General features: G+C 35.4%; 1 protein-coding gene across 1 annotated transcript; it reads left to right on the forward strand.

Annotated features, from left to right (window-relative positions):
• The first annotated feature begins 7,455 nt into the window (after positions 1-7,455).
• LOC106911816 (follicle stimulating hormone subunit beta) lies at positions 7,456-9,093 on the forward strand. Its single transcript, XM_014978639.2, has 2 exons — positions 7,456-8,557; positions 8,820-9,093. Exons 1-2 carry the CDS (start codon positions 8,411-8,413, stop codon positions 9,012-9,014), a joined length of 342 nt encoding a protein of 113 aa, XP_014834125.1. The 5' UTR covers positions 7,456-8,410; the 3' UTR covers positions 9,015-9,093.
• The last annotated feature ends 2,377 nt before the right edge of the window (positions 9,094-11,470 follow it).

Below are 11,470 nucleotides of genomic sequence, written 5' to 3' on the forward strand. Positions count from 1 at the left end.
ATCAAGACGAGAGAAAAAAAAAGAAAGAAAAAAGCAAAAGCAGGTGTGCCAGCAGCGAGTTGGCATCAAAGACAGTTCCACTCGATAGCGGCGAATAGCAAGGAGGGTGGGTAAAAGTTTACATTGGCACAGGCGAGGGTAAATGGCCCCATGGTTGAGTCTGAGCATCACACATCTGTCTGTCTGCCGCTGTAGCCCTACCTATACTCCTGTATCCCTCCCATTGTATGTGATGATGGAGAGTCTTAGTGAGAAAGTCGTTCATGTACCGCAGCGCATGCAGGCGGAGCTCGGTCCTCCCCCAGTGGATGCAGCCGGTCACTGCGCACCGTGCTGCAGTCTCACAGCCGAGCCTGCTCTGTCCTTGATCAGGTCGCAACCGGTGTCTTCTCTGTAAAAACCTTATGCCTTACTTTGGGTTCATCCCTACGAAACAAAGGTGATTATAGAGTACAAATACACTTTTCAATAAAAATGAACCTTAATTTCTCAGGCACTAGTTGTTGTTGTTGTTGTTGTTGTTGTTTTGTCATCTTAGCATGTGCATTTCTTTTTCTTTTTTTTTACAGTATTTGATTTGACCCTGCACACATACATTCTTCCAAATTGGTCTTTATCTGTAATTATTTAAGGAACCAATTTAAAATAACAAAATAATAAAAAAAACAATCATCTAAATGTAAAATAATAATTATAAATAATATCTAAAAACAAAATAGTAAACAAAGTAGTTATTAATAAAACTCTTGCAAACTCTTGTAAAATAACAATTAGTGTGAAATTTAAAGGGTGATTGAAGTGACTAGTGCGTAAACAAAAAGGGATTCTGCATCAATGTATGAAAAGTCTCATATACTTACTCACTGTTTATAAAGCCAAGTTAATAAATAACATATTTAGAAATTATTTGTAAGATCTTAAGGTTGCCTTACTTACTGTTTTGTTATTGAATTTAATCAAAGTATTTATTTTATCTGTTTACTGAGCTGTTTTTCCATTAAACTCTGTTAATATTCTTAAATTCACGTCTGTTATATATGTTGTATTTTAATAATCTCAGTGAAGGTTATCTTCACGTTTTAAAGCTTTAAAAATCTTTGCATACATTAACATTACTTCTGGGAGTAAACACTATTACAGCCCACAGTTTCTCCCTCCCTCTGGTGTATAATTACTAGAGCACTCTAATGGGAATATCACCTGTTTAGAAAGTGAAATTACTCAGTTGGTATTTGTGAAAATTAAAATCCTCCTTTAGAATTTCATTAGTCATAACTGTCTTTTTTTGTGCATGCAACTTAAAAATACTACATAATGTCTGTAATAATGTACGTATGTTTTAAAGTAAACAATGGCAGCCAATGAAAAGGTGCTACAGGTTACAGTCACTCCAAAAGTGAAAAGATAGTTAATAAGTTGCACTATATTATATTTGGGGTATCAAAGTGAAGGGACACAGAATAGTAAAGCTGACCATGCTTTTCGGAGAGTGGGGAGGGGGTTCTTTAGTTTTTATTTAAAAAGTATTGTTGAAATTGGTGTCCTACATCGTGTTGACATAAAAATCCACTGTACCACACTGAAGTCCAGTTGGTACATTTCACCATGTTTAGCTGGAATTATGATCATGGTAACACAAATATGCAGTTTTGTCCGATTTCTTAATTAAAAATATGCTAATTTTGTTGCTTCTTAAAAATTAAAGCTTATATATGTGCTGCAAAACTATTTCTACCCCTGGGTTATTTTCACTGATCAAAAATCAACAACAAAATAAAGCCATGTTTGTCCCCTGGACAGAGGCAAGCTTTGAATTGAAGTGCACTGTAGAAATATTTGAATTATTTGAGGAATTATAGTCTATGGTGCAGAGAAAGAACTGCTATTAATTCCTTTATCAGTCAGAGGAAAAGTGGCCTGAATTAAATGGATTTGTTTGAAGCATATACACCAGCTTGGCGGTTGTAACAAAACTGTCAGTCTAACAAATTACTGCAGTTAGGTATTAATTAGTCAACCCTTGTTCTACTATTGAAAAGCAATTAAGGATTCAAACACTGATATATTGGTATAGTGAATCTCATTAATGTGGTCACATTTGGTCCTATGTTTTCCATATTTATGCCAGATTAAAGTTTTGTTGAAAATAAAAATTAAGATGTTCACAGTTTAAACAAACAACATAATTGTTTTGAGATTTGCGAGCTGCATCTCTGCTATTCTTTTGTGACTTATTTTATGAAGTACAGACTTTTAAAGTAGTATCAGCTGGTAAAGTAACAGTTGAGTCCTTCTTAATGATTGCCCCCCTGATTGTCACAATAGATTTATTTGGACCCCATTGGGCTACGGTGGAGTAAAGGTCTAATTCATCCCACCTTTTAAACCTACTTCTTTGAATCTGATTGCTCAGATAATTAGCTTTTTTTTCTCTCTGCAGGATCCCTGAAGGCCTGCTGCTGGAATACACAACAATCATTAGCCATCGCCAATTCACCTCTACCCATCTGATTCATTTGAATCAAACACTCTAATTAGGACAGAACCGCCTGTTATTCCAGAAACAATATTCCTCTAAGGGACTCTAATCTTCTCCTGAGGGTATCTAGTAAATCTCTGTTTGCAATATTCCTACAGGGGTATTTTTGGGTGCTTGACTGTCCAGAAAGTAACCCATCTTTTAGCTAAGAGGATATCTGAAACAAATTGTAAAATTTTATGCCGAGGCACAGCATACTTTGGTAATAATCAGTGCCGCTGATGGAGCAAATATCACAGTGTCTCTAAGAAGCTTGTCTCCACGGTCTCTGTCTTTCACAAACTCACCTAATACATCAGAGGAGTTCTTTTCTTGTCTGCACAACATGTAGGCAACCTTCCACCCACCTAACATTCATCATGCAACCTCACTTCTTGCACTTCATTGAGCATCCACCTCAGTCAGCACCAGGGGGAGTTGTGAGGCTAGTAATAGGGTGAGATGAAGTGGAGATGCGAGGTGTTTTATTATACAAGGGTTAAGATGCATTTTAAACAGAAGTCAGAGCTGCAGCAGATCAAAGCTTGTATGCAGTGAACAAATCCAACTCAAAGGATCGTGTTATATTATTGTAATTCTTAGCTTGCACTTATTTATTTAATTAGTATAAAACAAAGCTTTTCTCGCACAAATCCCACATTTTGAATGGCAGAGAATTGATTCCTTTTTTTAATTTTACGACATAAGATACATTGCTATTTCAGACTGATGAAAGTACATTTGACTTTTTGGACAATTGCCAGTAATGGACATATAGGAGTTGTAACAATATTCATGTAAAAAAAATAAGGGTTAAATGTTTGTTATTTCATCTTTGTCAGCTTCAGATGGCCTAAAATGCAAATTTAACTGACAACAACAATTTGTTTATATCTTGACTAAACGATGTTTAGTGTGCCTTTCTGCTACAGTTTTTTTTTTGCTTTCTAGCAGCAAGCTGACAGTTGTTGCTACTTTCTGAACTTTGTGTGTTTAATTTAGTTCAATAGTTCAGTAGTTCCTGAATTTAAAATCAGACATACATTATGTATAAAATAAACTTCTCACTTTCTCGATGCAGAAAACAGCACGAATAATGGATACATTAGATTTTTATTACATAGATATGCTGACATCAATAAATTTGCTGTGAATTGTCCTAATTGTGATTTGGGTTGATAATTACTGTACTATAAAAATGTAATTTTATAATGTAATTGTAACTGCTAAGTAAAGGCTGACTGTGACAGTTTTCTCGATTGAGTTCATAGAAATATTTTAAAACAATATATTACTGTTAGTATTTCCGAATTAAATCCCAGGGACATTGTTGGACAGTGATGAGTGGTAAACACTAAAGAAATTGAATTGCTTTTAAAGAAAGATGGATACTGATGACTGAGGTGAGGTCAGCTGTGACGCTATACTCAATAAATTAAAATATTATTGAAGGGGTAATTTATTTCAGTTACTTGGTTGGCTAAATTAAACATATTATATAGATTAATCACAGTCCAACTGATGTTTCCAAGCCTTTTTTTTTTAAATGATGATGATGATTTCCCATTTACAGCTCATGAAAAGACTAATATTAGAATACATGAGAAAAAAAAAAGATTTTCAATGCAGAAATGTGGGCTTACAGAAAATACTTGCTTAAAGATTTTACTTATAATCTGATAAACCAGTCTCATCAGAATGCCTAATGTATTAAACATGATTGCAATATGAAATTGAATTAGCTTATCTAGCAGTTTGAAAATTTAGGTTTGACCCAGATTCTGATCTTTGAGAAGAAAAAGTGCATAATTCAGTCATGTCATCCTGGCCTGAATAATATGATTTTCTATCTTATTCCAGTGCATGAACATAGAAAAATCTTTTGCAATTTACCATCCCAAATTTTGTTACTAGAATCTAACAAACATAAAAGCTGTGACTTCAGTCTTAAAGAAGAAAAAGGAACAACAATGTGAGCTAAACACAAGAAATATAAAGCTTTAGTTAAAAAAAAAACACTCTTTCCTTCCCTAAATAATTTCGTCAAGTTTTATTTAGAAAGTAAACAGGATTAAAAACAAAAACATCCTACACCCTTCACATTACGTGTTGATTTGATGCTGTTCCCCTAAGCAAAAAATTATGTTAAAATAATTTAATATAAAAAAAATGTTTCAGTGGGTATATATATTTTTGCAAGGCATTGTATTCCTTAGAGGTTAATAGGGAGCTGTCACTTTGAATGTTTCCTATAAATATGCTTCTCAGTCAGTTCACATGGAAACATGAATCCAAGTCACAAAGCAAAATCCTTGACCTTAGATGGGTTGTAGAGGCGTTTGTTTATAGAGATTAGTGTGGGTGATCCTCGAGATGAAGGCTTCAGCTTCATCACAAAACCAGAGAGGTTGTTTTTCTGTCTCCGGTGTGATCGGGGGGAATCGGCTCCATTAGAGCAAAGTTTCTGCAGAAAAACAAGCCGGTTGTGACCAAGCGGGGTTGTGAATATTGTTAGTCCTGTCAGGACAGTGTTTACACTGAGCTCACAAAAAACCAAGACGACTCTGTTCCAAAGCGCTCAAGCATTAACCTGTGACTCGAATTCCTGAAGTCAGCAACTTGTTCAGCTTAGAGCTCTTTTATATCTCTTCATATACAGCTCATATGAGTTTTTTTTTTTTTTTTTTTACACCCAGAGGAGCTTTATTTTATTGTACTGCTCAGAGATATGAACCAGAAAATCTTCCTGGGCCCACAAACCGTCACTTCATCCATCACATATAAATTGATTCCTCATGGACATGAATGTGACATTACAGAACAAGCCATCTTCTTTTTGCTGTTGGAAAGAGAAAAACATCCTTACTAGCCCTGCGTTGTTGTTTTTTTGTGTGTGTGTTTTTGTTCTTGCTGCAGGTAGACTTGGCTATTTTTGGGACTACAATGTTGACATAAACTTGAATGTCTTTTCTTCCCTTTCAGAGTTCTGGGTCGAATATTAAAAAAGCTGTTCATGTGATGAGTGTGTGAATGTACAGGATGTGTGTCTGCAGACTTAATGAAGCATATTTTCAGTACAGATGCAGGCATATCAAGAGAAATTACCAGCTGTTGTATAAACCACTTAGAAAATGGCAAATTAGGTGCCCTACTCTGCATACAAAATTAATCAGCTATGGCTGTTGCTCATTAAGAACAGAATGGATACTAACAATGATATATATTTGAGGTTACTAGAGAAAGCAGCACTTTAGAGGACCGGGGTGACATTTTAAAAGTCCTTGTAGCCTTGTTAGACAGGTGTGGCAGTTCTGCAGGATGGTGGAGAAATAAACTCCCTTGCGGCTGCAAAGACAGACCGAGGCACTGCTGGATGAAGCGTGACGCCTTGCCAAAGAAGTGCTTTACTGTCACTGTGGACTGTCCAGCTCAGGCTGCAGTTCTAAAATGACTCAAAGCTAAAGTAGAGACATCAAAATAGTATAAAATAGGGTATTCTGATTCCTTGTGTCCAGGGCTGTATTAATATGGAGTATAGATTTACAGAAATTGTCCAAAAGGCTCACTAACTAAGACCAAGCTGCAATATTGTAACTTTAGAAGTTTACTGATGAGAATGGCCCACAGGCTATGGTTCATATGCAGACTCAAAATAAGACCATTTGCTGAAAGAACAACATAGTCAGAGCAGTAATTAAGCCAGAACTGTACAAACAACATGTACATTGAATTATTTGATTAAAAAAAAAAATCTGTTTGTAATATTGCATGAAAAACACAAATTGTTAAATGAAAAATTTGCAGAATGTGCCAGTTTTTTATCTGATTGATTAATCATCAGATCAATCTATAGGATAATGAAATAATAAAAGTTGAAGAGCTGTAGCCCTATGGGTGAGTAATCAGAGGTGTGGTTAAGGATCGACCCTGTTCCCAAAATTGCGTTAATTTATTTTGTTAAGCTAAATTTGACAATAAAAAGGTATTTTTGCAGACCAAAATAAAAATATGTTCACGCTCCAAGATATAAAACATCAAGACAGATAAGTCATCCAGTCTAAATAACGGTGGACAAACTGTTGCACAGGTTACATATTGTGTGTTTAGATTAATGCACAAAATGTGCATTAATCCTGCAAATGGATAAGACCTATGCTACAACAAGCAATAGATGTAGAGCACAGGATACTGCATATCAACATTTTCCATCGCAGTGTGGGGGCAGAGGACTTATAATGCGTCTGTGCTCCATCTGAGTCTTTCCATCAATCTAATCTAAACAACACTTCTGAAATAACAGACTTGTTCAGCCCAGTGTGTGGGAGCAAAGGTCCTGAGCCATATGGTATTCATGACGTGTAGATGGGGAAAACGATGTGGATTTGAGTTAAGCCACAGTAGGTGGAAGATGCATTGGGAAATAGATTGAGAAGATTAGATGGATTATGATTAGCAATATTTAAGCAGACGGAGGTGATGTCAAGTAGCAAACTGCTGCAGATCTATCAAGAGTGACTGAGAAGATATTTTCTTTTTATTTTAAATGAACAAGAGATTTACAGGTAAGCTGTCTGTTTAGAGAGGTTTAAACTGAATGAAATGTCTTCAAAAATGTGCTGCTACTGTGGTTAAATTCATTTTAGGAACTTTTATTTTCCAACAGTTGTACAACTTTTTGCTGGATAATCTGTAGAAAAAACATATTCTCACATTTAGTTTGCTTTCAGTAGAAGAAATATAATTTTTATTTATTTTACTATTATGTATTTTAAATCTTTACCTAAAAATTATGTTCTAAATAATAATTAAAAAAAAAAAAATATATATATATATATATATATATATATATATATATATATATATATATATATATATATATATATATATATGTTTTAATTTTAACAACAAATTTGATTTTTGTGGTATAATAAATTAGATTGTTGTCTCTCTAAAAGAAACAAGTTAATTTTACACAAAACATGTAAATATAATTTTTATTTTTAACTCAGAAATTAGATTTGCACATATTGATCACCATTTTCCTTCAAATGACTAGAAAGAAATCAGAAATTACTATGTTCAAACATACTCAGAAAGAGTCAAACAAATAAGAACTGTAATTTTTTATATTCATAAACACCACTTGGATATTTGTGACTAAATCATCTCTTTTAAAGCCAATCAGGTTTTATTAAAACAGTTTTTAATTTGACACTAAATTACCTGAAAAAAAAAAGTAAAAACAACAACAAAAAAATTCACTGAGAAATGGCCAGAAAGTTTTTCAGGGAATGGTTAGATAATTTTAGGGCTTCACACTAAAACAAAATGCTGGAACAGACATTTTGTTTTATTACGCTATTGACATGTCCAAAGTATTCCTGGATAATTGTATCAGTTTTCCTCCAACTTACGATGTTTTCATTTTCTTTAAAATTGTTTTTTTTTTTTTGAGTGTGTCTGCTTCACTTTTGTAGTAATGCAACGTAGGAAACTTTTTAAATATCCAACAGGCTGAGCAAGAAAATCACGACCCCTCAATTCACAACCTTAATACCTGTTAAAATGGTCAAACAGTCATTTTTATCAAACTTTTAATGCCTTTCTGGGAAGCTTGGTGGTGAGACCACAAGTCTATAGACCCAGCCTGGTTCACTGAGAAATTACAAAAAGATCCAGAGCACAGAAAGGTGTTCTGCTTCTTCTGCTGAGATGGTTTTTATAGTGCTTGCCAGTGGCATTTCTTTTTCTTTTTTTTTTTTTTTTTTGCTTTGTGCTGATCAAATTGATGTATAAAAGTGGTTGAAAAACTTTTTTTTTAAAGTATTGAAATATCTAATCTAAGACGTGACCTGCTCTTGCAGCAGGCGTCTGTGTTACACCTGGTGGAGGATGCAGTTGGTTGTCTTTGTGGTGGTGCTAGCCCTGGGGAAGGGATGCTTCAGCTGCAACCTGAAAAACGTCAGCATCCCCATGGTGAGATGCGATGAGAAGGTGTGGATCAACACCACAATCTGTGAAGGGCTGTGCTGCTCCCAGGTGAGGAAGGATTCAAACTGTCTGAGTTATTCATGATCACCAATTGTACATAATCACTAACAAAACATATCAAGGTGAGACTTATTTGTCTTTAAAACTGTGCTGAACTCGGTTCTGTCAGCTCATGTTTTCATTGTGAAAATGTTCATTTGAAAACAAGCAATTACTGGTTTTATTAAACATGATGTAGTAAAACTCTTCCACCAGTATTTCCCACTGAATTGTGTTCATATATTCAATCTTTAATCCATTTTGATAACAGGACCCTGTCTATAGAAGCCATCTACAGGCGCCTGTGCAAATGACCTGCAACGGGGACTGGTCCTACAAGGTGAAACACATCAAGGGGTGTCCAGAGAGCATCACTTACCCCGTGGCTACAAACTGCTACTGTACCACATGCAACCCAGAGGATACATACTGCGGCCGCTTTCCTGGCCACATACCCAGCTGTTAAGCTACTCCTTCGGTCAGCAAACGTATACTTATTATTGTACCTTTTTGTCTGACACTGAAATAAAAAGAGATACTGCTCATATTTCTGTTTATTTTTTCTTTATGAACACCAATTGTTGGCCTGGTGCTTTATCATCATCAGAAGTAAGAGATTGAATGTCCAGTTTCACCTTTCCTCCCAAACAAGGTGACCAACCCAGAAAGTGCCGTAATTCTGCTGGTCAGTTTTTCATTCTGGCAAAATGGTTCCTAGAAGGAAAAATAAAAAAGGCTTGCCTCTTTTTGACAGGTGGAAATGAAAATATACGGCCTGCAGTATTTCTAAAAGCTCCACTGGAGTCCCTGTTCCTCACTGGCTCTTCTCCAGGGGCGCCGCTAAATGCAGAAACAGCTTAGTAAGCCCAAAACATGTATATCTGTAATGAACTTGGATCTTCCCTGGAATACAACACTGCTTTGGTAGATTTTTATGCTTAGGAGAAAAATCTTCTTTTTAGGTTGTGTAACTTAACAGTACAGCAGTATTACTGCTCTAAATAAAAAAAAATCATATTTCATTAGGTGTGAGGGAATGGTCCTTTATATAATAAATGCAAAGGTCTAGTAGACCACTGCATTTTTTGAGATAATTGATAGTAAGGCATTAGTGAGTTTCTGAAGTGTCAGCATTGAGTTCATGATTTCATTTACTTTGAAAAAATAAATGTTCTGTTGTTCTTGTGAAACTTGTTCCTAGTTCGTTGTGACACATCACAAATACTTCTGAGTTTGTAAACTTTTAATTAACTCTTTACTTCCAATAAGAGACTTTGGTAATAGTAAAAGTTTGGTGGAGCTGCTGAATATTCATATGAAACACGCCTGACAACACAGACTTTTCTTTAAAGCCAAGAACACCCATTGACATCTATTAATGTAGTGTGGCTACATATTTAGTGCTTATTTTATGTGTTTTGTTTCCTAAAGGGTTTGGATCATCTGTTTTGATTTAATATGATGGGGAAGATTTCACTCATGTTGATTAGAAATGATTATGGCAAATACACCTACTCACTGTGAGTAAGTGACAGCTATGCTGTCTTACAGAAGCAATCATTGTCCTTGAACATTTCACCATTTGTCACATTGCAACCACAAACTTCAATACATTTTATTGGGATTTGATGTTACAACACAGGGCACTGTATAGTGTTGCAGTGGACTGAAAATGATGCACACTTTTAAGCTGACTTTACTAATAAAAATCAGGAAAATGAGTGTATTAGTATTCAGCCCCATTTAGCTTAAATGGGGTTGAATCCATTCATCTACTGTTTATATCCACGTATCCCTATGCAGTTGCAGGGGAATGGTATCTGTCACAGCGCAACACAGAGACACACAAACAATTACACACACACACTCCATAGAGAAAATTAGAGAGACCAGTTGACCTAACATGAATATTTTTAACCTGAGAGAGGGAACTGGATTACATGCAGAAAGACTAAATAAAATTCTGTGCAACTCATCTCTAAAAGATCAATGAGGGATTATTCAGTAAAGCAGCCGATAGGTGATTCTTGTGAGATCTCAAAGATTTGCAGCTATGGCAGGGAATCTGTTGGTACCACAACTTTTAGACTCGCCCTCTGATAGTATTAAGGATTTTTAGAAGAGATTCCCATTTGAAATTTGCCTGAAACCACGTGGGAACACAGCAACATGAGGGAGATGACTATCTGATCAAATGAATTCTAAACTGAGGGTTTTGCATATGCACAAAGCACTTTGTGTGATGCAAAATTGTTATCGGACATGTTAGTGAACGCAGCATCCCCACAGAGAAACTCGGTGGTAGTAGTATTATGCTGAGGAGTTTCTTTTCCTCACAGAACAGTTGGAATCTGGATGAAGGTGCTTACAGGGTAACACAGAAGAAAACCTGAAAAATGTATCTTCCAATAAACAAAAAACCCCTTACATGCAGCCAGATTTATGATGTATCAGGGTGTCAAACTGATATTCATCAAAAGAAAAAAAAATGCCAGTAAGTTTTTTCCTTCTCTGTAGACATTATTATAAACTTTTTAACATGCTAAAGTACATAAAAAAAGATGTAGAACCACTATAAAAATCCAAACATTTTTTTTACATCCTTCTACCTTTCTCTGCAGTCTTTGGAGCTAAATTTTAGTGTAGCAAGAAAAAGACATTCAGCATTCTGTTTTCTACTCTGACGTGCACTCTCTTCTACCTGTGGTCACTTTTGAATGTCAGCAGATGAAGGGTGAGTTGTGGGTCCTGATTGAAATGCCAATCAACGAGCAGGGGATTCAGGGACTTGTGGTTTTAGTGGTTGATGTCCTGTTTACCAGATCTACCAGACCTTTGACTTTATCATGCAGCAAAAATTGTAAATTTGACATCTACAGTTTAAATCAAACTATAAAAGTATGTTAACTGAAAATCGATCGT

Source organism: Poecilia mexicana, unplaced genomic scaffold (assembly GCF_051168715.1).
Source record: "Poecilia mexicana isolate PSO_F unplaced genomic scaffold, ASM5116871v1 scaffold_3, whole genome shotgun sequence".
NCBI classification, from domain to species: Eukaryota; Metazoa; Chordata; class Actinopteri; order Cyprinodontiformes; family Poeciliidae; genus Poecilia; species Poecilia mexicana.

Excerpts from the sequence above, each read along its gene's own strand:
- LOC106911816 (XM_014978639.2), top strand. The coding sequence starts at position 8,411 with ATGCAGTTGGTTGTCTTTGTGGTGGTGCTAGCCCTGGGGAAGGGATGC. Across the intron at positions 8,558-8,819 it reads AAGGGCTGTGCTGCTCCCAG|GACCCTGTCTATAGAAGCCA; the intron begins GTGAGGAAGGAT and ends TTTTGATAACAG.